The sequence below is a fragment of the Geotrypetes seraphini genome, chromosome 3, assembly GCF_902459505.1.
Source record: "Geotrypetes seraphini chromosome 3, aGeoSer1.1, whole genome shotgun sequence".
Classification (NCBI taxonomy): Eukaryota; Metazoa; Chordata; class Amphibia; order Gymnophiona; family Dermophiidae; genus Geotrypetes; species Geotrypetes seraphini.
The window spans coordinates 366,969,533-366,996,911 of record NC_047086.1 but is presented as its reverse complement, the minus strand read 5'-3'; the positions used below and the strand labels follow the sequence as shown (position 1 = coordinate 366,996,911).

General features: G+C 39.7%; 1 protein-coding gene across 9 annotated transcripts in view; it reads right to left on the bottom strand.

The window, feature by feature from the left end:
- Positions 1-914: 914 nt before the first annotated feature.
- The window catches only part of AFDN (afadin, adherens junction formation factor), a 350,456-nt gene continuing 323,991 nt past the window's right edge, over positions 915-27,379 (bottom strand). For 4 of the 9 annotated variants that reach the window (XM_033938335.1, XM_033938336.1, XM_033938338.1 and 1 more), the window contains 4 exons: positions 25,577-25,711; positions 24,359-24,641; positions 17,797-17,869; positions 915-6,917 (listed from right to left, as the gene is read on the bottom strand). In XM_033938335.1, the coding sequence (XP_033794226.1) occupies positions 6,764-6,917; positions 17,797-17,869; positions 24,359-24,641; positions 25,577-25,711 (645 nt within the window). In that variant the 3' untranslated portion in view covers positions 915-6,763. Of the gene's footprint in view, positions 6,918-15,869; positions 16,096-17,796; positions 17,870-24,358; positions 24,642-25,576; positions 25,712-27,379 lie in introns of those variants that run through there. The other 5 variants (XM_033938337.1, XM_033938339.1, XM_033938344.1 and 2 more) reach the window with 3 other exon arrangements.

Here is a 27,379-nt window from a genome sequence, read left to right as displayed (position 1 = left end):
AATATGGTCCACATTGGCCCCCTGAATTGTTATAACTGATTGAAGTGTTGGAAGTAACTGCACTAGGAGTGGAAGGATAGCCTAATGGTGAGTGCAGCAGGGTTTTCAAGTCCCACTTCAGTAAGCTACTAGGGGCATAAAAAGTGCATGCATATAATACATGTAAAGTGCTTTTGTACTGCAGGAGGTAGCTTATTAAACCATGACCTTTCCACCTTAACACAGTACTTAGGACTCCTTTTATGAAGGTGCACTAGCGGGATTAGTGCACGCTAGCTGAAAAGCTACCGCCTGCTCAAAAGGAGGTGGTAGTGGCTAGCATGTGCGGCAATTTAGCGCACACTATTCCACGCGTTAAGGCCCTAATGCACCTTCGTAAAAGGAGCCCTTAGGCTCTGATAGTAAGGTGAAGAAAACCTGCTTACTCTTTACATTAATTTTAATAAGTAAATAAATAGTGCCTCAAACCTAGAAGAGCGTAAGACTAGTCATACTGGGTCAGACCAATGGCCCATCTAGTCCAGTATCCTATTTCCAATAGTGGCCAATCCAGGTCACAGTCCATGCCACCAATCCCAGGAAAGGTCGTGGCTTCTCCCGTGTCTCTCACAATAACAGACTATGGTCTTTTTCGCCAGAAACATGCCCCCCCCCCTTTTTTTTTTTTTAACCCAGTCGCATCCTCCAGCAACGCATTCCAGACTAATTAATCTGAGCACGCACGTAGCTGGGTTTGGAAATATTTTGTCACTTCCTATTTATGCTTAGCAGCTGAAAGCAGACGCTCCATATTCACCAACTATTGTGTTTTGTCTTTCTTGCATATTCCCTCTCAAAAGCAGACCTGCAAGATGAGGCTCCAGTTCGCACCGATAAGAATTCTGATAGAACAGTGAGGGTAAATAAAAACACAATTAAATATATAAAACTTTATTAAAAATAGGCTGCACGTAAATACAGTAGAAAGGGGAAGCTACTGCAGTTTATTTTCCATAACAGCAATGCAGAAACAATTATGAAAAGTATTTTCTCCATATCCACACATCCCCCATATTCATTCCAAATGATAATCATCTGGCATTGCTAGCCTCTCTGGATACTAGCAGCAAAAGCAGGAATATTACATCCTCCATTTTAAGTTTTGCAACAATAAAATTAAATTAAAGTTTGATACTTCTAGACTGCCAGTATATTTAAGATGGGAGATGCTTGCTTATTTCTGTTTTTCCAGGCATGATAAAGAATACATATCCTTCATGAACACTTCAAATTAACTTTCCTACTTCATACTGATTTGGTGAAACAGTAAAAGCACACATTCCAAGAAATCTGAAATATGTAAAAAGAAAAAAATATATATATATTTATACTCCAAGTTCCATTAACTTGTATTTATCATACAATTCTTATTAAAAGTAAGGCTGTGAAAGTATATTTCTGTATTTTTAAAGTGTGCATTTTCCCTACATCTGTAAAAGAACAATATGGTACAGAACAAAAATATTCCTTCAAAACCAAAAGGTAGGCTTTCTTAAATTCAAAAAACAACCTGGATTCACAATATATATATTGTTTTGAACATCACACATTGGAAAACAAAATAACCTTTGAATCAGTTCTTATCCCCTGTAACAGCCACACCTGCATAGCTAAAAAAACCAAAAAACCATAAACAGTGGCAAGAAGGGGAAAATCAGATCTCATCTTAAATAAAACAGAAAGCTGACTAAACATCTTACTATGTCTATTACAGTGTGTCACAATAAAATAAACTATAAAACTGATTGAAAGACTTATAAATAATACAACACAGATTTCTCTCTAAGTAAATCTTTGTGATAATTAGTAGTATGCTAAATTACACGAGTTCACCTTGTAAGCAAGCAAAAAATTATGAAAGTAATGGGAGGAAGAGCAGTATTTTATGAGGGATTAATTTCCATTCCTTTTTGTAAGATGTCAAACTTTTTCTATTTGAAATGGGTATATTATTGCCAAATTCAGAACCTTTTTTATAATGTCATAGTAAATGCGCCAAAGCCCATAGGAACTGACTGGTTTTTGGTGCTTTTACTATGGCTTTGTTAAAGGGGCCCTCAATGAGTAAAATGACAATCATTATAAAAAGATACCATTTCACTCTTTCCTATAACCTCAAATCCAGTGAACAGCGACTTCACTATTAAGATTTGTGTTACCAAGGTTCAGGGTAATTTCTATTCTGCCCTCTTTTCAAAAGGCATAGATACAGTTCTTACGACCCTAGTCATGTGGAAATTAATTTTATACCATGCCAAGAGGGAACCTATGTATCCTTATAAAATTGCTCACAAAACCTGCAGAAGTCACAGCTATAACAAAGCTGCATATATTAACAGTAAAACCTTGGATTGCAAGTAACTTGGTTTGCAAGACAAGCAAAACATTTTATTAAATTTTAACTTGATATACAAGCAATGTCTTGCAATACAAGTACATACAGTATACACGCACCACATCACAACTGAGACAATGGTTTTTTCTCTCTCCGCTGCAGGAGTGTATTGACTATTCTAAATGAGTGAGGTCTTGCAATACAAGTACATATAGTATTTTGTATTGTGGGTTGTGGAACGAAACGTCTGAGTTTCCATTATTTCCTATGGGGAAATTCGCTTTGATATGAGTGCTTTGGATTACAAGCATGCTTCTGGAACAAATTATGCTCGCAAACCAAGGTTTTACTGTACTAGCTTAGGAGCAAGCATAAATGCACCTATATACCTTGAATCTGCACATTTTATAAAGACCATACAATCTTAACTCTGCCCAAAATCTGTTCCTGAACACAGCTATACCAGTTATGTACAAACATGCATGCTCTTTTCACTTGTAAGTGAAGGATAATTTAGAAGCATTTTATACCCATGTATTGATCAAAAATCTTATCACTGTATATCACCCCCACAGTGTGTTTTAAACTGGTGTGTTTCCAAACACAGTTAAACCACACTTAAGACCTGCTCTGGTGATAAGTCCTGAGTACAGTTCTAGAGAGAAGTCCTGGTGATCCTGAAAAAGATATGGCTTTACAATATCCACAATGAATATGTATGTTCTTTACACAATTTTGAAAAACTCCTGGACAGAAGAGATGAGATAATTTAACCAAAGAGATTTGAGCAAGTTACACTGGACAGAGCAAGCCTTATTTTGTAGTTCTACCTAAACATCTGAGGCTACCAACCAGGCCTGTCACTTAACTTATTCTAGCATGTTTATGATGGATCTAGTGGTCACAAAAAACAAAACAAAACCCTGCAATATGATCTTTATGCCCCCAAATTCAATGTATCTTTTAATTTTGCTTTCTAAATTTATTTTTACATAAATATAATGCATTCTTTAAAGTATATCAAATATACTATTTAGTCTTTGGACCCCATTTAATTTAAGCCTATTGAAAATATTTAATTTTTAGCTTATTTAATTTTGTATGTTCACTGAAAGATATCATCTCCCTGACAAATTTTTGAGTATATCCCTAGAGCTTGGATATGAAAATCAACCAAGGGGAAGATTCTCAAAACTCATCATTGCCTTTAATGCGGTCACTAAACCTGCTCCAGCCTGTTTAGCATGCATGTATTTTAGTGGCAGATTTTCAAAACAGCTTACTGTGGTTTTTTCCAAGCTTCATAGCACTCAAGTTTTTAAGTTTATTAAAATTTGATAGAAACGCTTATAATAATATTTCAAAGTGAATTACATATATTAAAAATAAGGGGTAACAAAACTCAATTATACTGACAAGAAAATTCTGAAGACAAACACACAAAGACAAGAGGAGAAGGGGTACAACAATGGTTTCAGAGAAAGATGACATTAAGGGATAATGTAGGTTGGGACAGAAAAAAAAAATTCAGTAGGTCATTTTTAAAAAATAAAATAATGAATAAATATTCCGATGGTAAGATTATCTGAATATGATGGTTTTAATTTTCAAAAGCATTTTTTTAAAGAAAGGTTTTCAAGGAACTTTTAAACTTGTGTAATATATATTCTTCTCTAATAGAGCCAGGAAGCGAGTTCCGTAGCTGTGGAGCGATGACAGAAACGATCTTGCTATGTCTGGTGCCGATGATCTTTAAAGAGGGTACGGAGAGGAGATTTTGATCGGTCGAACGTAGGGATCTGTGAAGGGGATGCTGTATTAACAGTAGGAAGGTTTGTCTGACGGATCTTAAATGAGAGTAGTGCAATTTTGTAGGAGATACGATGAGGGATTGGCAACCAGTGTGCGTTTTTCAGGAGCAGCGTTACATGATCATATTTTTTGTTTGTTATGACTTTTATTATGGTATTTTGGATTAATTATAGTATCCTTAGTTGTTTCTGTGTGACACCCTTTAATAATGAGTTACAGTAATCCAGTTTTGAGATGAGGAAATAAGAATGTTTAAGAGCTGATGGATCCAGAACCTTTGCCATTCCATGTAAATGGCCTCATCAATATTTAAATGAGCACTCTGGGCGATTCTTCAAACACGGCGTCAACTTTTGGCAACCCAAAAATCAGCGACTAGGCCAGGGGCTGCCAGTATTGTGCTGGCACTGTGAAAAGCACATATCTGGCTTGTGTTTTGACTGTGGCTCATGAAAAAAAACAAAACTACAAGATTCACAAATTACAGTAGTAGTTTTTTTTGTGTGGGGAAACAAAAGCACACTTCTTGAGAGTGTGTATTATGTGTCCATAACCTTCCCCCCCAGTATGTCCATGAAAGCCAGCCAGAGAGATACCTTCAGCCAGCAGGCCAGCCTCTTCACAACGGCAGAACTTTCCTACCCTAGTGCATCCTGGGATGCACAAGGGAGGGGCCTAAGGCTCTGACTGGCCCAGGTTGATTAAGGCCAGAGACTTAGGCACCTCCCTTATGGATCCTAGGATATTACAGGAAGGTCTGCTGTTTTGAATAGGCATCCCTCCGGCCAGCTTTTGTGACAAGGGGGGGTTCATCAGAGGCATGATGGCGGCTGGAGTGGGCATCCATCCTGCTGCTGGGGGGGGGTGGGGGTTGCTTGATAGTGACAGCAGGAAGGGGTAGGCATCTCCCTGCTGGTGGGGGGGGGGGGGTAGGGGTAGTATGCGTGTGTGTCAGAGGGGGTTGATTGATGGCAGTAGCAGGACGTAGTGGTCACCCTTTTGCCAATCTTTGATTTGGGTTTGGTTTTTTTTAATTTGTGGGTCTATTCTGTGCATGTGCTGAATGCTCTCACCAGTGATCGGCACATGCAAATTTAGTGACCCTTCGTGAACCTGATTTGCATGCACTTTTCTTTTTTAAAGAATGACTCGCTTTTTTGAAATCATTACATAGTGGCCATGACAGCAACCCATCAGATTTTCCATGAACATTAGAGAATCTTCCCCTAAGATGTTCACACTGATGTGCTAATTATTCATATCAGTACAAACCAATAGAACAGTTATCTATATTGGAGATAGCACACTATGAGACAAGCTAATCAAACATACTGCTGAGTAGAAGGGTAAACAAACCTTTTATGAATTCTTTATTTTTAACATTGGAAAAGTATTTTTTTCTTTAAACATCTAAACTATGTGGTAAGAGACCTCCACATAATTTTCTTTTTTCCTTTCTTAAAACTTTGGGATTTTTTTTAAGCATTCAAAAACCTATTATTTAAGCAGGGAGTATTATTACAAAAAAAAAAACCACAACCAAAAACCCAACTTCAGGCTTTTCCAATGTTAAAAAAATAAAATGAAAACCCAGGCAGTAATCAAAAAACAAATATTTATCCTCTCCTTTACATTTTTTTTTTTTGTGATAAACATTGCAAACCCCTTTTTATTAAGTAATCTAGGTTAGGAATACAATACAAAAAAATACAAGAATTTGCAATTAAACCCATATGTATGTTTCATCCACTATATAGAATACAAAATCCCTCCAATTTTAAGGAGATGGGTGGCAGCATTGTTTTTAATTTTTCTCTTTTGAAAACTGTCATCAGCAGGAGCAAAGGCAAAGATCTCAGGTTGGTGGGTGGTGGCAGCTTACAGCAGCAAGGATCTCTAGGTGGTCATGACACCACCACAAGGATCCCAAGATGTTCTGACTGGCAGCACCAACTCCATGGCTGTCCTGGCAACATCATCGAAAGCCTGTAGCATTCACAATTTTATGACATGCTGAGACTCGCATAACATCTGGCCTCTGATGTCATCGTTACCAAGGAGCCATGGAAAGCCAGAAAGCCCATCAATTTAGTTAAATTTTGCACAATAAGCAGTTTTGGGGGGGAGGGGGAGCAGCAATCAGGTAGGCCACAGTGTAACTACATCTGGTTTAACAGCTAAGTATCATGTCCAATTTGCATTAAAAAAAAATGACAGAGAATCTTTTGACAACTTGACCCAAAGACCAGAAAATACAATTAATGTGTTTTACTTGTATTGCAAAAACCCATTCCCACCCCCACTAAAAAAAAAAAACCCAGCCAGTTATCTTTATGTGATTCATACTAAAATATTTTAACACTGCTTTAATCATTGAATCCACAAGCTCTTGGTGAAGAATCTGCTTGCATGCTACTCAGTCTTTATATTTGAACTAACAGTCTTAAAAATAAAGGAATCATAAAATCATTCTTTACAAAAAAATATATATACTCCCTCCTTCCCCAAACAACCCCCTAAATTGTGAAATATTTCACTTAGATCTTATAAGGTGCCATATATTGATTCTTTAAATTTTTATTTAGTGTTCAACTCGTTTTCCAGTTCCATCAACTTTCGAGACGCTTTTACTTTGTTAGATATATCTTGGCCCTGTGAAAAGAGACGCTGTCGTTCCTTGAATGTAAGGCTCTCTGGGGCTCCAGGAACTGTAGAGATATCCACATCTTGACTGCAGATAAACACAAATATGTTTAGGGTGTCACAATTAGTATGACAACAACAGCAAACAAAAGTAAAATAAGCTCATCTCTGTTTTCAGATTGTTAAACAAAGTACATTCTATGAAAGATGACCAGTTAAGCAGTAGTCAGAACTTTGAATGAACTGAACTAACAGGTCAATGTCTAAACTCTGTAGTTGACATTTCAAAACATCCTGGATATTCAGTGTCGGCTATTATTCAGAAAGTGGTGCTATTGAATACATAGTAACATAGTAGATGACGGCAGATAAAGACCCGAATGGTCTGCCCAACCTGATTCAATTTAAATTTTTAAATTTTTTCTTCTTAGCTTTACCCTGTACTGTGCTTGGGTTCCAACTGCCAAAATCTCTGTTAAGACTTACTCCAGCCCATCTACACCCTCCCAGCCATTGAAGCCCTCCCCAGCCCAGTTTATCCCACGCTGCTTTGAACTCAGTCACAGTTTTACTCTCCACCACCTCTCTCGGGAGCGCATTCCAGGCATCCACCACCCTCTCCGTAAAGTAGAATTTCCTAACATTGCCTTTGAATCTACCACCCCTCAACCTCAAATTATGTCCTCTGGTTTTACCATTTTCCTTTCTCTGGAAAAGATTTTGTTCTACGTTAATACCCTTCAAGTATTTGAACATCTGAATCATATCTCTCCTGTCTATCCTTTCCTCTAGGGTATACATATTCAGGCCAACAACTGCTCGAGGTATTTGGATAACAATATTATTCAGTGTTACTATTTAGACATCTTAGGGCAGCAATTTTTCTGTCCCAGATTGTCTGAATTGTGGTGTTGAATATCACTGCTATCCAAATAATTTCCTGTCTGCAGTGATTTTCAGTGACATTATTTGAATAGTGCTGCTGAAAATCTATAGCTGGCCTCATTGGCAGTTATCTAAGTATCAGGGGCTGCTATCCAGATATACGCTTCTTCTGAATATCGAATTAGAGGCTGCAATTAATTCTTTGCTTCAGTTGTTACTAAGGAGGATGCTGCAGTCAGATTCATACCAGAAACATTCATTGATGGTGATGAATCTAGGCAATTAAAGTAAATCACTGTAAACCTAAAAGATCCAAAAGAGAAAACTGTTTAACACTTTAAAATCACCAGAATTAAATGGTGTTCACCCAAAGTTTTTAAAACGCAGATATGAAATTGCAAAAACGTAGCTAGTAATTTATCATATTTACAACAGCCACTGCACTTGTGGACTGGAGGATGGCCAATGTAATGCCAATTTCTATAAAGGGCTTCAAAAGTGATATAGAAAACAACTGCATTTGTCCAATTCATTTGACCAACAAGCTGCATGCATCAACCTCATCAAAGTTAATATGAACAACAAAACCAAAAATGATCTTACTAGACATCTAAGCCCTAAAGAAAAAGGCACCATAAACCATAGGAGCCAACTTTCAAATTTTGGGCTATGCTAAGCCCATTGGAAATCACCTCTCCTTGGACAAGGTCAAGGAATTTATGCAATTATTGGGGGTGCTCAAGCACCCACAGAGCTGGCTCTTATGTCTCAACTTCAGGACAGGGAAAAGAAAAGAACCTGGAAAGGGAATAGGGACTTGTATACCACCTTTTTGTTGTTTTGGCATTTCAAAGCGTTGGGCACTGGAGGATTAAGTGAGGCTTCTACAAGGCACTGTAGAAAGATGGTAAGATTCCACAGAGAAAGGATGACACAAGGAAGGCCGCAAATAAAGTGCTTCTCTCAGAAACCTGGTCACATCTGGATGAGCAGGAAGCGCACTTGAACCCCTGCGTGCCCTAAAGCACAAAACTCCTGCTACCGGAATTTTAAGGGAGGCCACTGCTAAACCTTTATCTAAGCCAGGACCACCGAAATGGGAGACTGCTCAGGTTCCACCCAGTCCTTAGCACACCACTGTTGGGAAGCCTTCCAGGCTGAGGCATAAGAAGCCATAGTTTAGGGCAGGGGTGTCCAATGTCGGTCCTCGAGGGCCGCAGTCCAGTCGGATTTTCAGGATTTCCCCAATGAATATACATGAGGTCTATTAGCATGCACTGCTTTCATTGCATATTCATTGGGGAAATCCTGAAAACCCGACTGGATTGCGGCCCTCGAGGACCGACATTGGACACCCCTGGTTTAGGGTTTCTTTGAACTACAAGAGTCAAACGCATCTCCTCCGAATAGCCACACCTCATCAAGCTAGAGTGCTCAACAGCCATGCCATAAGACCAAAGCGCTGTGGGTCTCCATGGGCCCCAGACCCTGACCAAGAAGGTTGCGGAGAAGAGGGAATTGGAGCTTCCTGTCCCGCTGAAGACTGACGAGATCCGCAAACCATGAATGAGGCCAGTCTGGAGCAACTAGAATCACGAAGCTGGTATGCATTGCTATCCGGTGGATGACCCGACCAACCAGAGGCCATGGAGAGAACACAAAGGCGTTTGTGAGCTGGCCAGGTCTGAATCACGGTGTTCAGTTGAAGAACAGAGTGCGGAAGCTTAGAGCTGAAGTGCCTGACTTTTGAGCTCTCTACTGAAGCCATCAAGTCCATCTGGGGCCAACCCCATTGCTGTATGTTCAGACGGAAACACTTTCTACGAGAGGGGCCGTTCTCCCGAGTCCAGGACTTGTTGACTGAGGAAGTCTGTTTGTACACTGTTGACTCCGGCCATGTGTGCCGCTGAGAGAGATGTAACTCCACCCAGCGAAACAGCATGCGAGCCTCCTGGCCCAAAGGACTGCTTCTTGTGCCCCCTTGATGAATTGCATACGCCACTGCTGTGGCGCTGTCTGAGAACACATGTACCACTTTTCCCTCTAGAGTGGGCTGGAAATCGAGTAACGTCAGGTGAATCACCTGAAGTTCCAAATGATTGATCGTCCAACACCTCTGACAAGGAGTCCACTGCCCCTGAATGGAGTAATCCCCGCAGCAATTACCCCAACCCAACAGGCTGGCATCTGTCATAAGAGTTAACCACTCTTAAGATCCAAAGAAGCTTGCCCTGGCAGAAAGCCTCTCCCTGAAGCCACCTGCACAGACATCTGCATGCTGGTTCCGTCCAGGGGAGCGGCGTCTGAAAGGGAGCAAGCTACCAGTCCTCTAAGCCAGTGTTCTTCAACCACCGGTCCATGGACCAGTGCCGGTCCACAGAAATTTCATGCCAGTCCACAGGGCCAGCACATGAATCAGGCCCAAAACAGTGTTCTTCAACCGCCGGTCCACGGTGCGATCGATACGGCGTTATCTTCGAGCCAGCTCCCTCTTCCTAACTGATTCAGTGCACAAAGCCACGGGCAGTGGCTCCTACGAGCATCCTGCACCTGAACCGGAAGCCTTCTCTCTGACGTTGCAACGTCAGAGGGAAGGCTTCCAGATGAGGCATGGGACGTGCAAAGGTGCAATTAGTACTATTATGGGGGCGGGGTCTGGGGTGGAGATTGGGTAGAGATGGGCAGGGGCCGGCTCACGACTTAGCCCAGTCTTCTTCAAATCGCCGGTCCACAGACCAATGCCAGTCCACAGAATAATTATTTTATTTCTGCCGGTCCATAGGTGTAAAAAGGTTGAAAAACACTGCTCTAAGCCATACTTTGGCACGATAAAGTATAAAGAGTATTTGCCAAAGCCCGATTTGTGTTCTGGAATGGGTTCTAGTGCTCAGATGTTCAATAGACAATGAAAGTAGTGCAGACCTTTGACTCCTTTTCTGGTCAACATGCCAGTGAGTCCAGAAACAAATCCGGAGGCAGGGAAAACAAATCTATCTTGTGCCCCTCCTGAATGATGCCCAGCACCCATTAATCCGAGGACATGTGAGTCCACTCCTGGTAAAACTGAAAAAGACGGCCCTCTGGAGGGCTGTTTAGGAGCAGTAACTGCCCAGGATCTGGATGCCTGAGGACATCTGGAATTGGAAGTGTCACGGGGACTGTGTCCCTGGGAATATCACTGGGAGGAAGAGCCTGAGGATCCATGATGAAAACAGCAGGAGGGATGAAAATTACTACCATCCCTTCCTGAAGTCTGGCGACACTTGTTCACAGGGAGAGACTTAGGGCAGCGATCAGCAATACTGGCCCTGAGGTCATCCAGACCTTTCCCAAAAAGCTGACCCTTGAAAGGAAGTTTGCTTAAAGTGGCCTTGGAAGCAGCATCCCCAGCCCAAGGACAGATCCAAAGAGGCCAACACACAGACACTGCATAAGTGGCAAGAACTTGAATGAGAACATAAAGAGTGTCCGCCACATTGGCCATCATGAGCTGGAGACAGACATCCACTTCCGCAAAGAGCACCCTGAGCAATCTCGTGTGACAGGCAAGCGTCGCAAAGGCCATCAGGCTACATAAACATAAAAACTCACTTATATACCGCAAATACCGTTAAGTTCTATGCGGTTCACAGAGATTAGCAATACAAATGAATAAACAACCAGTATCTAACTTCCAAAAGATTCTATAAAAAGATGCGTCTTTAAAGCATGTCGAAATTGTTGATACAAATTTGAAAGTGTAAATATGTGAGTCAAATCCCTAATCTATGAGGCTACCTGGAAAGACAACAATTGTTCCTGGAATTTCTTATATTTGCATCCCCTTGCAGAAGAAATGAGAATAGTGAGTGAGATTTTCTAGAATGTTTAGAATTTGTAATGATGAAAGATTCCATAAGATACTCTGTGATTAGACCTGTTAATGCCTTAAAACAAATACAGCCTAACTTAAGTTTAATCCGTGCTTAAACCGGAAGCCAATGCATTTGACGATAGAAATCAGTGACATGATCATACTTCTTTAGATCAAAAATTAATCTAACTGCTGCATTTAAAAGGCATTTGTTTTTTTAAAATATAATATCCACTCTGCGATCCTGGGAGTCCTTAAACACTACTCTTCCATCACTAGGGAAGTCTGTGCGCTGGGCATCCTGCACCATGGCAGAATCCACCTTAGGTTGCTCAAAAACTGCTGAAAATCAGAAGCCAGCGGATAAAACTTGGACATAACTTGAGAGAGCTGGGAAAAGCAGCCTCAGCATCCTATTGTCCTATAACCAGACCAAGAAGTTGTGGATGGGATGGGGAAGGACAACACATTAGAATGGTCCATGACCAAACACTGACATGGAAAGAGGAGAATCCAATTTTTTGCTCTTTCAGAACCTCAGCAATAAAATGGTGGACAGAGCCATACTAAAAAGGACTGCTGACCGAGGTGTCCTCACCCAAATCCAGACTCTCAGGACAACTGTGTTGACTAGTCCCAGCAAAGGTATCAGCTAGATCCAAAATAAAAGCAGTGTCAAGAGACAAAAGCGGCATAATATCCATATGGCATAATGCAGTCGAGCTCTGCCGTAGCTGGACGAGTGGGCTCCTGTCACTGATGTAATTGGTTTAGAAGAAACTGATGCACCCACTGGCTATGTCCAATGAATACACTTTCCAGAGAAGCCGAAAAAAAGTCTGGTGAAAATTCACAGTTTCTCTACTGTAGGGCCCTGCTGAGGCACTTGCACTGCACCAAGAGAGTCCCCAGATTTGGAATGCAGGCATTTCGCACCAAACTCCAGAATGGCCTCTGGGCGAGAAATTTTCCCCAAAATCACAGACCCAGGCCGGCTCCCCAGTCCTGGAGGACCTGAAGGAGGCAAAGCCTGAAACTCCCACCCCCTCCCCTAGCGTGCTGTGGCACATGGCACACTGTCACAGATCTGGCACCATCCCAAACTATTTTTTAATCAAATCGAGGGCTTTTGAGGCAGAAAACTTTGAAAAAAAGATCAATAAAAATCCAAGATGGTTGCCGCCAGCGAATTCGCACCAAAACCAGCAAAATAAAGAAAATCTAAAAATAAAAAATAGTGATTTGGGGTTTGGGGAGGTGGGAGACCTGAACCCCACCCTCAGAAACTCAAAAAAATGCATTTTACAGAGTCCCACAGACCACCCCCCAAAGCTCCTATAGGAAATAATGGAGTTGTGAAGTGCCTACCTGCCAGCTCTGTTATACTGCAGCTGAATGGAGGAAAATAATTTTCTGTCTCAGAAACTGCTCCAAGTGACCAAACTTGAAGATCTTCAGACTACTGGTCAAACGGACACCAGCTGTAACCTCCGCCCCCATGGAAACTCTCCATGCGATCAAGGGCGGGAAACGCAGCCTGCACCCTGAAACCCAGATGGAAATTTTACTCAAGACGTAAACACTCTGTGCTTAAACCCCTGACAGGGTCAGAGGGCGAACTCCCAGGGGAATGGACCCTGACTATGAGTAGGGTAATACAAGCAGGCTGGCTCCACCTAAGCTTCTCTGTGAAGCAGCAGTCAGGCACGAGGTCTTAAGGCACTTAAGCCACTTGGAAAAACAACTTTAAGCGAAAAAAATAAGAAAAAGATGCAGAGCATATCCAAAAGACTTCTGCATGGATTGCTTGCAGAAATTGAAACTACAGGGGGCTCTGTCTCTCTAAGGTGGGAGGAACATATGCTCCGAAATCTGTTTGAATTTCTGCAACTCCCAGATTGTGGGAAGGGATTGAACACCTAGCATACTGAATCTGGAAGGGACATAACAGAATGAGCCTTTGTGCCCCCTTGTCAATTGACATAAGGTACAGGAGTGTCAGAGAAAATTCAAACTTGCTACCCCTGGACTATGGGCAGAAAGATCTCTAGTGCTCTCCTGTTAGATCAGGTTTCTGATCGATTGATAGACTAAGTTACCCTGAATTTCAACCAGTGACCAAGCTACCTGTTGCAGATTTGTATATATCATGATTATCAACTATCTTGGCGCCTTCAGAGGCATGCCCCATCACAGATTCTGGGCTTTCAACCAACACTTCATGGCAGCTCTGGTCAACCACAGTAGGTAAACTTGCTAAAATAGAGTGAGTTTGTTTTCTTTATTTATATTTCTTAAATTTCAAATACCAATAAAGTAAAATACAATCTTGTACTTGAACAGAAAACAGGAATATAAAAGGTAATTCAATACCTACACACACAAAGACACAGGATACACAACATACAGAAATACCTACACACACAAAGACACAGGATACACAACATACAGAACCGGCCAATCCAATCTTATCAGCTTCTTTGACTGGGTGATAGGAAAGCTAGACTCGGGAGAGTCTCTGGACATAGTGTACATGGATTTCAGTAAAGCTTTTGACAGTGTCCCGCACCGTAGACTATTAAACAAGATGAAATCGATGGGGTTAGGTGAGAAACTAACTGCATGGGTCAATGATTGGCTGAGTGGAAGACTTCAGAGGGTGGTGGTCAACGGCACCCTCTCTGAGACATTGGAGATGACTAGCGGAGTGCCGCAGGGATCAGTCCTGGGACCATCCCTTTTCAACATATTCATAAAGGACTTGACCCGGGGGCTTCAGGGTAAAGTAGCACTGTTCGCTGACGACGCCAAACTGTGTAATATAGTAAGTGAAAGCAATCTCAAGGATAGTATGACTCAGGATCTGATCACATTGGAAAACTGGTCCTCGACATGGCAGCTGGGCTTCAACGCTAAGAAGTGTAAGGTCATGCATCTCGGCAGCAGAAATCCATGCAGAACATACACCTTGAATGGAGAAGCACTAGCTAGGACTTCAGAAGAACGGGACTTGGGAGTAATCATCAGTGCAGACATGAAGGCTGCCAAAAAAGTAGAGAAGGCCTCATCCAAGGCAAGGCAAATGATGGGATGTATCAAGAGAAGCTTCGTCAGCCGCAAACCTGAAGTCATAATGCCACTTTACAGAACCATGGTGAGACCTCATCTGGAATACTGTGTGCAATTCTGGAGGCCACATTACCGTAAAGATGTGCTTCGAGCCGAGTCAGTCCAGCGGATGGCCACTAGAATGGTCTCCGGACTCAAGGGTCTCTCATACGAAGAAAGACTGGGCAAATTGCAGCTCTATACTCTAAAGGAGCGCAGGGAAAGGGGTGACATGATTGAGACATTTAAATACGTCACAGGTCGTGTCGAGGTGGAAAACGACATATTCGTTCCCAAGGGACCCTCGATCACAAGGGGGCACCCGCTTAAACTCAGAGGAGGGAAATTTAATGGTGACACCAGGAAGTACTTCTTCACAGAAAGGGTGGTGGATCATTGGAACAAACTTCCGGTGCAGGTGATCAAGGCCACCAGCGTGCTCGACTTTAAGAATAGATGGGACATCCACGTGGGATCCCTGCGAGGGTCGAGTTAGGGAACTAAGTCATCAGCACTCAAACTTAATGGGGTGGGTCAGTAGAGTGGGCAGACTTGGTGGGCTGTAGCCCTTTTCTGCCGTCATCTTTCTATGTTTCTAACCTCATCAAGTTACAAGAAATCATTCTTTTAGTCCCCAAACCCGCAGACAGCAGAGGAATATAATTGCAAATTAATCAATAAGTAAATGGAGCCAGGCATTCCCCTAATTGCACAATCAATGACCATCCTCATTCTACTCAGAATTGCTAGCCTCAATTAGAGATTTCATATCTAGAAAGGATTGCAGTTGCTTAGTCTCAAAGAACACATTTTATATTATTAATTTTCACCAAACATTTACTGTAAGATATGTGGCAACTCAACTTCAAATGTTTTCCATTGCTAGAACGTCATTGGAACAAGCTTACTGGGCAACTAAAATTATGTGCAGATCACTACAGCTTTAATTAGATGTTGAAAATCAAGCTGTTTGTAGACGCATACATTTGATCTGTCCTTCCTAATGTTTGGGCATCTTTGTAACATTTTATCAAATACGTTACTGAAGAATTTGTAGGTCTTATTTTCAGTTCTTTATTTTTGCTTTATGTTTATTTATTTATATTTCTATCCCATTCTCCTGGGAGCTTAGAACAGGTTACAATTGACATTCACAATAAAATTACAGGCGGTATATTATGTTTTTAAATAAATCAAGATAAAGTCCCACCATTCAGTATTATTACTCTTTTACAGAAAAGGAATATGTCATTCCTGTGGCTCCCACAAGACCGAGTTTAAAAGTGACTACCAACTTTGTAAAAATGCCTGCAAAGCCCACCAAAATACTGAAGGACTGCAGTGCCTTTTATGGTCTGAGCTTGCATCATCCATCTTTATCTGCTGACTGATGGGCATTACTCATACATTCTGGACTGTTCTGGTTAAGATGAAAAGAAAAATACAGTTTCAGTGCTATTATCCCTTTGCCAGTAACATATCTACTATAGAATAGCTGACTGAGTTGAAGGTGTTAAGCATCAAAGGATGCTTTTATCAATTCTTCAGCTGTTTTCTTGGGAATGAAATTCCAGGATGAGCTTTTAAGTCTTATTAGAGGAAAACATTAATCAATGAAAATTGTCCCACTGAATCTTCAAGAACACAAGATAAGAAGTTGCCTCCGCTGAGGCAGACCAGAGGTCCATCTCGCCCAGCGGTCCGCTCCTGCGGCGGCCCATCAGGCCCATTGCCTGATCAGTGGTCACTGGCTATTCCTATAACTTGCCTCTCACTCCTATCCCTGTACCTACCTCTACTCTTATCTGTACCCCTCAATCCCTTTGTCCTCTAGGAACCTATCCAAACCTTCTTTGAAGCCCTGCAACGTGCTCCTGCCTATCACAGCCTCCGGAAGCGCGTTCCATGTATCCACCACTCTCTGAGTGAAAAAGAACTTCCTAGCGTTTGTTCTAAACCTGTCCCCTTTCAATTTCTCCGAGTGCCGCCTTGTACTTGTGGTTCCCCATAATTTGAAAAATCTGTCCATGTCTACTTTTTCTATGCCCTTCATGATCTTGAAGGTTTCTATCATATCTCCTCTAAGTCTCCGCTTCTTTGCAGAATTCTCAAAAAATAGATTTACCACTTTCTTTGGTGAGTTTTGGTAAGTGGCAAATTGGGAAGAAAAGTAAAAGTAAGTCTTCCTAACCACTAGGTTATCTTTGTTATACCTATCCAGGTATTCCTTGCAAAGCAATTTTCTCAATAATCTTCCTTGCTATCTAAAGTTTTGTAAATTGTTGAGAATGATGGCGGTAGCTCCAGCGTGGAGATAAGTCACTTGAGCAGGGCAATTTTACTTAACACAGTATGCTAACATTGCAGATTCACATACATAATACATTTGACACTTAATAGGCTTAGGGCCCCTTTTATAAAGCTGCAATAGTGGTGCTGCTACTGCAGTGAGTGCACTGAAGTCCATTCAGTTTCTACAGGCTTCGGTGCATTTACTGCGGCAGCATCACTACTGCAGCTTTGTAAAAAGGGGCCCTTAGTCAGTCAGCTGAACTCTGCTAAAGGCCCCACAAGGAACTTAATTTTGTCAGGCAATGATTCTAGAACATACCATACCATTAGCATACCATGTTGTTTCTTTTACCCCACAATTAACTACTAAGAATCCTTGTGGCTTACATAAGATTAAAAGGTTTAAGAAACAGCAGTAACAATAGACTTCAAAATGAACCTTTTGAAGCTGCTTTAGTAATATTCTGGAAGTAATTTTATAAAGCATTTTCAGAGCAGGTGTAAATTTGTACATGATATAAATACTGAAAAAATATTTAAATCTTTACTATGAATGATAAGGCCACAAAGACTGAAAAATCACTACAATATACAACTTTAAAAAAATGCGTAGCCCGAGGACCAGGGTCTGGGGTTGATGTGTATTGACCAAAGGGAGAGGCTATTAGCCCAGCAGTTGAAAGAGAGTGCCTTGCCACATATATGGTAATAGTATTTTGTAAAATTATTGATCTTCCTTCCACACGGTTATGTGATGCTACTGAAGATGCTCATCTTTATGGAAGAAAAAAAAAAAAAAGCATGTTGTTAAACACTATGCATACTTTACCTTTTAGTTCGCTTATCCCTTGGGTCCCGATAAACTTCGCCAGGAGATCCAGTGTAAGAATTTGGCCCTGATGCTAAAACAAATACAAGTTTTACAACTTATATAAGGCAGTATGAAAGCAATTAAATTGTTCTTAACTCATTTCAGCAGTGCAGTGTTTGCGCATGCAAGAATCAAACATTACTATAGGAGGAAAAAAGTTTGTTGTGTACACCAAAATGTAAGACAAGAAAAGCACAAATGGTTTATTGAGGCCCACTGTGCTTTTCTTCTCCTAGTTATATGTTCAAAAAATATTATCTGTCTCCATATACAGTGTAAAAGTAATGAACAGGATACATTTTCCCAGTTAAGAACTGAAAATGTTTTCCTTAAAACAAAGAACTTTGCTGTCTTCTGTATAATCTAGGTTGTTATACAAGACTTGAATTCTGTACTAGGTTATGTAAAATATTTCATGATTGATACTTAGGCTTTCCCGATAGAAAGAGTAAACATTTGCCTTACTATTTAATTCATAAAATACTACTCCGTGTTAAAATGTTTGACTAGTTATATGTAAATATAAATGGCCTGATCCTATCGTCCCTGTTTTACTTGTTAATTTGTTAGAAAAATAATCTTTCATAGTATCTGAACCATAAAAAATGTACTGGTAATATACTGTATTTTAAATTATCAAAAAAAGACTAACCCCCTCCCCCCCTTTTACAAAACTGCGATAGCGTTTTTTAGCGCAGGCCGGTGCACTGAATGCTCTGCGCTGCTCCCGGCACTCAGAGTTCCTATGAGTATCGGTAGCAGTGCAGAGCATTCAGCGCGCCAGCCTGCGCTAAAAACTGCTATCACGGTTTTATAATAGTAGGGGTCAAGCAAAGAAGTTTGATCTATAGAGCTACATTCTCAAAAACAGTTTTTGAAGTGCATTTCAAATTGTTTTTAATTTGCAAATCAGTTTATATTAGATATATCTTAAAGTCTTTAATGTGAGGTATTTTATCTTGTAGGCTTTGTTTTATACTAAAACAATGTTCCCCTTTTTTCTCCACTGGCACAGATCTGAATATATTACTTGTCAATTATAGAATTAAAAGAAAAAATTCCTCATTCTTCTGCCCCAAAACACAAAACAACTTAAGGCATATTTTATGAATGCTACATGCCTTAACTGGCTTCAGAAAGAGTGCTAGTTATATTAAATTCACGTATTAATAACAGCATAAACTAGAAAATGTATGCTTTTAATTATCTTGATGTAAGCCTCATAGCTATTAGCTATAAGGTAAATGACATTTGTCAGCTGAAAGTATGTACTTGGAATTAATTTATGACATTCTAATTTGACTCGTTTTAATCCAGGACTTCTGTAAGCAATTCTTTACACATTTCAAGAACGTTTTTTGTATTGTTTTTTTTAACTAAAAAACATGCCACTCAGTCCAGATCTTAGACCAAATTTATACAATATAAGCCTTGATATTCATAAGTAATCATGCAGACAGTAACAGGTGGCAAGAATACAAGTGCCTTTTTTTCTTTTAATGGCACTTTTAAGTCACTACAGCTGAAGTTACACAGAGAAAGGTGAAATTCAGCCAGCCACTTACTATCTAATGTGTATGTGAATGCAGAAAAACTTGGAATGGATAAAGTATCCCTATAAGTTACATGCTAGGCATCCTGCCGAATACTGATTGCATACTTGGTAAACATTAACTGTAGTTATTATGAAAGTCATATATATATATGGCCCTCAGTGATCAGAGGCGAGTGTCTATGCAATTTAAATTGTGAATTAACAAATTTTTGACACCTGGTAACCCAATGCTGTTCCACAACTGCATCCTTACATTTCTCTGAATTATATATCTTACAGAGTTTATTTTACAGCATTCAATGGAAGAAGCAAGTGCGTAGCAGTTAGCAGAAATGCTGTTCACAAATAAGACTTCCATCAGATAATCCAGTAATACAGATGAGGAAATGAAGTGAAGCAGGAAGAAAAGTCAAATTCTGCATTTTGTGCAAAATGGCTTTGTACTTTACCAAGGAAATCAAATGGGGCCAATTCTATTCTTTTTCAATGTGAGAGAGAAATGAATAAAATTATTACAGAATTGTTCATAGCTTAAAATAATTCAGACTAACTATTTGGGTTATGGAAAACAATATTAACTGTACAGTCCCCATTTTTTAATGTGAAGATGTTGTACAACACTAATTTAAAAAAATTCAGTTTATTTATGCCATCAATGACACACAGCTTCATATTTTTCAGTCTTGCCCATACAAGTCACGTGTAAATATCAGACACACACAATAGCAGGAAACTTAAGAATAAAAAGTGTTTCAATGAGCTTATACTATTGTTTCTTAACCTGGTCCTCAGGACACACCTAGCCAGTCAGGTTTTCAGGATATCTACAATGAATATATGAAATAGATTTGTATGCAAATCAGTCTCAAGCATATTCATTGTGGATATCCTGAAATCTAACTGCTAGGTTTGTCCTTGAGATTGGTTTTCACTGAAGCAAGCAAAACTTTAAGGTGAAAATTTGACAAGGCGGTGGCCAAAGCCATGAGAGTGCTCGGCTGTACAGACAGAGGTATAACCAGCAGAAGAAAAGGAAGTGTTAATGCCCCTGTACAAGTTGTTGGTGAGGCCCCACTTGGAGTACTGTGTTAAAAAAACACCTGAAGACCTGAAAATGCATACCCTAGGAAAAAAAAAAAAAAAAGGCAGGGGAAATAGGACACAATTGTTTAAATACTTCAAGTGTATTAATATACAAGCAAATTTTTTTTCCAGAGATGGAGAAGCAGTACACCTAAACTAGGATATGAATTGAAGTTGCAAAGAAAGAAACACGAAGGTGCATCATCAGGAAACATTTTCACAGAAAAGCTGGTAGACTTCTGGGATCTCCTCTCAGTGAGAATGGTGGACAAAACTAGTGGCAGAATTCTAAAAGCACGAGATAAAACATAGAGGATCCCTATATAGCAAAGGGATTGAATCAAAAGCAACACTGAAATGACCAGGTGAAGGAGGATGTAACCTGCATGGAGAAAGTTCTTGGGTCCTTACTTCTCTTGCAGTGTATTCCTAGCTAATCTTTTGTAAACCGCATAGAACTCAAAGGTAATGCGGTCTAGAAATGGATTTTTATGTTATGTTAGAAAGACAGGTAAAATCCCAAACAAAAGTACAGTGGGATGTAGCCTACATGGAATGGAAAGGACAGCCTCTAATAACAGAAATATAACTGAATCATGCTGCTCTTATCCATCATCTTGTACGTTACTATGGTTAAAATCTTAGACTCCTTAGGCACATTGTAATTGCCTCAGTAAACGAACATAATTACAGCCCTGACTAGGTGGCAGCTCTCCTGCTGACAAAGCAGCTGAGAATATTTCAATACGAGTACAGTGGGCATGTGTTGATCAAAACAGCAACCAACAATTCATTCCACTTTCATAGGAGGAAGATGGTGTTTAAAATATCTAACTAGTGGTAAAACAAAAATCGCTGCAATGAGATTCGAGGATTGTCTTAAGGTTTGCTGCCCTGCTCATGGATATACTGTATATTCTACCTAGCAGAGTATGCTCTTTCTGTATGTGAAGGCAGACAAGAGATATCAATGTAACTTGGAACAGGAGGATGTTACTGGCCAGACTTTACAGTAGAAATCCTGCAAACAGGATGGTTGGATAGGCTGGAGTGAGCTTAGATGGAACCTAGGACAATACCGGGTGGGCTTTAGTCTATGGCCCAGAAATATCAAAGAAGAGACAAGTTAATTTAATCATGTATTTTTAATGAGAATAACCAATGCGCAGACTGGATGGACCGTTCAGGCCTTTATCTGCCATCGTTTACTATATTACTATGCATGTCCCACAATCTCAATGATATTACCTTCAGAGAAAAACTACACATGTGCCAATTTTTATTTTCTACACAGACTAAATACATTTTACAGAATAGCAGATCCTAATCTCAGTCACTTCAAAACTAAAGTAGTACATCTAAATAGGGCATGACATCTTGGACAACCTGGAGGTGAAAGCATGATCATCTGATGACAAGGTGGTTAACGAGGTAAAAAAAAAAATTAAAAAGTCTCACTTAACACAGAACTTTGTGATTGGAATTGTGACTTTTTAGGTCAGAACGTACTCTTTTCTTCCTTTGTTTTACATGAAACCTTTGCCTAATGTGAAGTTTTTTGAATAATAACTTGAAAACACTGAACACTGGCAACAAGCAGACACAAAGCCTGAGGGACAGTAAACTTAAGAGTAAATCAGGAATTTCTCTTTCAGAGAGAGGGTGATCAATGACTGAAATGCCCTCCAGACAAAAATTATCACATAACATAACAATTATTTATTTATATACCGCATAAGCCTTACGTGTCTAAGCGGTTTACAAGGATATAGCCAAAAAAATTTGTATCATAGGGAATAAAAGAAAGAACTGAAGAATTTTTAGTAACAGAAAAAATTATTTTAAATTAGGATTGCTTATTTTGAGAAGAGATGTTTGTAATGATTTTCTAAAATGTATATATGAGGTTGAGGAGCGAACTGGGTCACTTGAAGCAGCTTGATAGGCAATGAGTTTGGACATAAATCTTTTGTGGGTAATATGTTTAACTGGTGGAAAGGAAAAAAATGAGTGAGGTCTTGTACTTCGACCTGGTCTGGAGAAGCAAAATTGGTTAGTAAGGTAGGAGGGTAGTAACCCGTTGAGTGCTTTGTAAAAGAGAAAGCAAAATTTAAAAAGAACTCGGTTTTCCATTTTCAGCCAATGAAGTTTGAGATAATAAGGAGATATGTGGTCAGATTTGTTAAAGTTGAATATTAGCCTGATGGCGGTGTTTTGGATTATGCTTAATTTATGGAAGTGTTTGTGAAGCCTAGATAAGTATATAATGTTATAATAATCTAGGATGCTTAAAAACTAGAGAATGGACTAAGAGAATGAAAGGAGTCAGATGAACAGAAAATCCCTAATTAGAAAACAGGTGGGACAAAAACCTCAAAACTTATATGAGTGTCTGTGCGTGATTGTTGAGTGATGCTTAGATGTTGACTTCAGCTGTGAAGATCTAAGGCCAGTGGCCAGGCAGACTTCTAGGGTCTATGTCTCAAAAATGGCAAAAAAGGACCAGGATCAAATATTTGATTCTGCATTCATTGTTGTTTTAACCATGAATTGATAAGGAGTGCAAATGTTGGGCAGACTGGATGGACTGTTCTGATCTTTATCTGAAATTATCTACTACGTAACTATATAGATTCAGCTATAATACTTGGAAAATAGGAAACACCAACAATGATTTCTTGTACCCTTGAAGAATCCTAACTTGAAAATAAATTCCTAAATTTACAAATTATAAACACATAAAATAGAATCACCACATATATCAAACTGAAGTGAGTGCTAAAAAATATGATTGTGCTATGAAATATCTTACTGTATGGTGTTCATATTTGGATGTGTGCGTTATTTTTTAAAATTTATTTATCTTAAAAAAGTTTGACCCCTTAAAATAGTAATTATTCCACTTCAGTGGCATGCATCCAGCCCTTCAGAGATTACCCCTTACAGTAACTAGGAAATCTTATAATGCTCTTTACTGACTAGGGCTGATCTAGCAGAAAACATTTAGGGCCCCTTTTACAAAGCTGCGGTAGCAAGTACCGTGTGGCAGTCCATTCAATTCCTTTGTAAAAGGGGCCCTTAATCTACTAGCTCAAATGTGAAGCGAGGCGATTTCCAAAATTTTACATCAAAGCCATTTACACAGACACAGAATTTTGTTTATTTCAGATAGATCAGTGTCCTCAAGAATGGAAATAAGACTGATAATCATTTCCCAAACTAACTTGCAAACAGATGCTGCATCCATTTCATTAACTGAAATTTGTAGAAAGAAATAATGCTGTACGGTATGGACAGTCAACCAAAAGAAAATCAAATACCTGAGAGGTGCAGAAAAGCCAAAACCAACAGTACTTTTGACTATGTAAAACAAAAATGTAGATGTTCACATCTATTTTGGTCATTACTGGAAAGAGGATGGAAATTTTTAAGGTGTTTAAAGGACAAGAGAATTTTAACAGAATAAACACATTAATAAATTTACAGGGAGAAAAAAAATCTGCATCAGCATTAAATGTCAAGAATTAGATCATGGTGCTGAGAAAATTGACTAGATGGGACCTATAATTAAAGTGATTTACTTTGATCTAAAGTTTTTACAATAGGAAATGTGTATGGCAATAAACAAGAGTACCATTTAAATTTCTTCTCTCTAGCATTTTGAGAGCTGCTGATATGAAAGACATTTATTTTGTTTGATAAGGGAGGAGCCAGGCCTGATCTGTAAAAACATACTGTTGGCATTGACTGAGGATGGATGGAATGAACTGGAAAGAAAGATGCCATCCGAGACCAGAAGAGAATGGCAGGCGAGCAGCTGTTGCTTAAGGCGAGTGGAAGGAGATCACTAAGATTTTCTTGTGCTGGATTAATTATCCTGACCTGCTAGGTTTGTATCCTCCTCATCGTCATTGTAAGCAACAAACTTGGCAGTGTAAATGGTGTCAGGGGAGAGAGCTTGTGTTTTGAGATAAGAGGTGTGTCGCTGTGGAGGGGGTGGAGGAGCATAAGATGAAGGGGGTGGGGGTGGGAGTTCATATTCCCGTGGAAGAGGTGGTCTGTACAGACCAGGATCATCTGGTTCCAGTAATCTCTGCTCTGCCTCCTCATGGTGTCTGCGTCTTTCAGCTTCCAAGCGGTTGTAATATTCTTCTTCCTGTCTCCTCTGTGGACCAAGGCAGCAAAACAAAGCCTTTAATGTACAGAATAATTTACTAAAATGTATTTTAAAAAAAGTTTCAATTGCATAACACATGATTTTCCAATAAAGGATTCATACTGTATGGTTCTCTACTTATTAGTCATGTCATTAAAGAATCGATGTACTAAGTACAAACTAAGTTCAGCATTTTGCAGAAGACACTGATGTCTTTTACTAGATGGGCTACTGCAAGGCTCCTTCTGTTGCTCTTCCCACCCCACATCTACTGTATAGTGAAAAACACCTCAACCAAGACCATCAATTTTTCTATTGGCAACGGTGTAGACTCAAAGGGCTCCTTTTACTAAGGTGCACTAGCGTTTTTAGCGCGCGCTGAAGATTATCGCATGCTAACCCCCACGCTATACAAAAAATACTAATGCAAGGTCTATGGAGGCGTTGGCATGTAGCACACGCAATGTAATGCGCACTAAAACCGCTAGCACACCTTCGTAAAAGGAGCCCAAAGTGTCACCAGTTTCATTAGCATCACCTGAGCCACCTAATTAACATTTAGAACAAGACAACCCAAAACCAGAACCTGTAAAGAGTTCAAGGATAACTAGAACTCAGGAGAAAACTGACAGTTGCTCAGGAGCACTTAATTCAAACTATGGTTTCTTTAAAAGATCCTGGTCAAATGCAGAAATCAGAATATCTCAATAGAGAGAGATATGCTAAGAGTTAAAGTAGCCCAGGACTATTTAAATAAAGAACAGACTGCAGGGGCTGGGAAGCCCCAACTGGGGCCTTGCTTCACTAGTTGGGTAGCTTGAAGGAGTTTTGCTTCAATATTGTGATGGTAGTGGTAGCAATGGGGAGTCAGTCAGTTTAGGAAGTGCTATCATGCGCCATTGAGAGAGCGGGATAAGAGCTCAACTTATATAAAGGACCAGTACCTTGCCTTCAGCCTCTCTTTTTGCTCGCTCCTCCTCTTGACGATGGCGCTCTTCTTCTTGCCTTGCCCTGTCTTCTGCTTCCCGTTTACGTATTTCCTCCAACTGCTGCTGTCGTCTGCGTTCCTCATCCTGTAACTAACAAAGACTTCTCTTTAAGCATAATAAGAGTTAGTTTTATTCCCACAAAAAGCACATGACAAACTACACAAATAAAAAAAAAACCCAAACAACTTTAAAAACCTATTCCTCTTTATTGTTCATTTAATGGTTTATGATTTGTTTATAATCCGCCTTTTACAAGGCGAAGTACAACAACACACACATAATAGTACTTCACAAACATTGCAAATATCTGACAAAAAAAATAAAAATATACATAACATTCAACATGAAATCAAAATAAAATACCAGCCTGACAATAATAGCAGCACCAATCACTTCTATACCAAAAATCATTCTCAAGCAACCCGACATCTCATACTGTGTATTTCATACAACAAAACAGATGTCTAACAATTTCTTAAAGGCATCCACGGTTTGTTTGTTTTTTTTGTTTAATGTAAGACAGGAGTCTATTCCACTCTTCCGGACCACGACATGAAAATGCCCCCATTCTCACAGCTTACAGGCTCAACTCTTTTCTTGATGGAATTACCAGATCATGTTGCCGAGCGCAGCTTTTGCAACCCAATGTAAGGAAATACACTGTCCATCAGATGTCGCAGGGCACAACCTTGTATACATACTCAGGTAAACCAGTAATAGTAGTAGTTTATACTTAATTCCATTATTAGCAATTTCTTAAATGGGACCAAGTGTACAATAGAGGAAGCTGATTCCTGCTATAGAATTTTGCAAACCAGTTAATACATATTCTTATAATATACAGCTAACCCTTTTGTCATCTATTCTCTGAATACATCTTCACATCAACACAAAACAGGTAATTCAATATATTATGAAACATTACTGTACCAGAATTTTCTAGTAAACTAGTGGACATGGCCTTTCAAAAATGACAGGCTAAGAGGGCCAGTTGTCCTGCCAATGCAGTTGTCCTCCAGCCGAGCATGTACAGAACATCTACTTTATGTACAGTCCTGTCCTCACACATACCCACTGGGGACCTCTAAAACAAACACAAGGCACACAAATGAACTTCCAATTATACACAGATGATGGCCTAATGTTGAATGCCATGCAGAAGCTGTGATAATTAACACACCAATATATTTTGCAAAAGCAACTAAAAATCTATCAAATGGCTTATTGAAGAGAGAATGCTGGATATGCTATTGCACCGAAAACTTCAGGCATGGGCAAAATTTATAAAGAAACACTGTGGATGGAAGAGTTATTGACTAGCGGAAAAACAAGGTCAAGGAATCTGACTAAGTTTTACTGTAAAGCATGCTGGATTTGAGCAATACTGGCAAAAGACAAATCTGTAAATAATTCACTTAGTATAAGGACACTTCATCACAATGACCATCACATGACAATTCATCACCTATTCAACTAAATGTATTCAAATTATATGCACAGAAAATTTGGAAAAATAGGGGAGTGGAATTCTAACATATCTCTACACCTGGTTTTTTTGTACCTACATATGAGCCTTGTTGAAACTTCTTACACACAATTTTTGCAAGGAGTACATTTAGGCAGTAGCTCATTAAAACTTAGCAGCAAATAGGAGAGGGGGGCATGTCAGTAATCACAACTTTTTTGAGTGCATGTCCAAAGGAAACCAGAAGTACCAGCACACAAAGGCACTAGGGCTGTACCGAATATTCATATTAT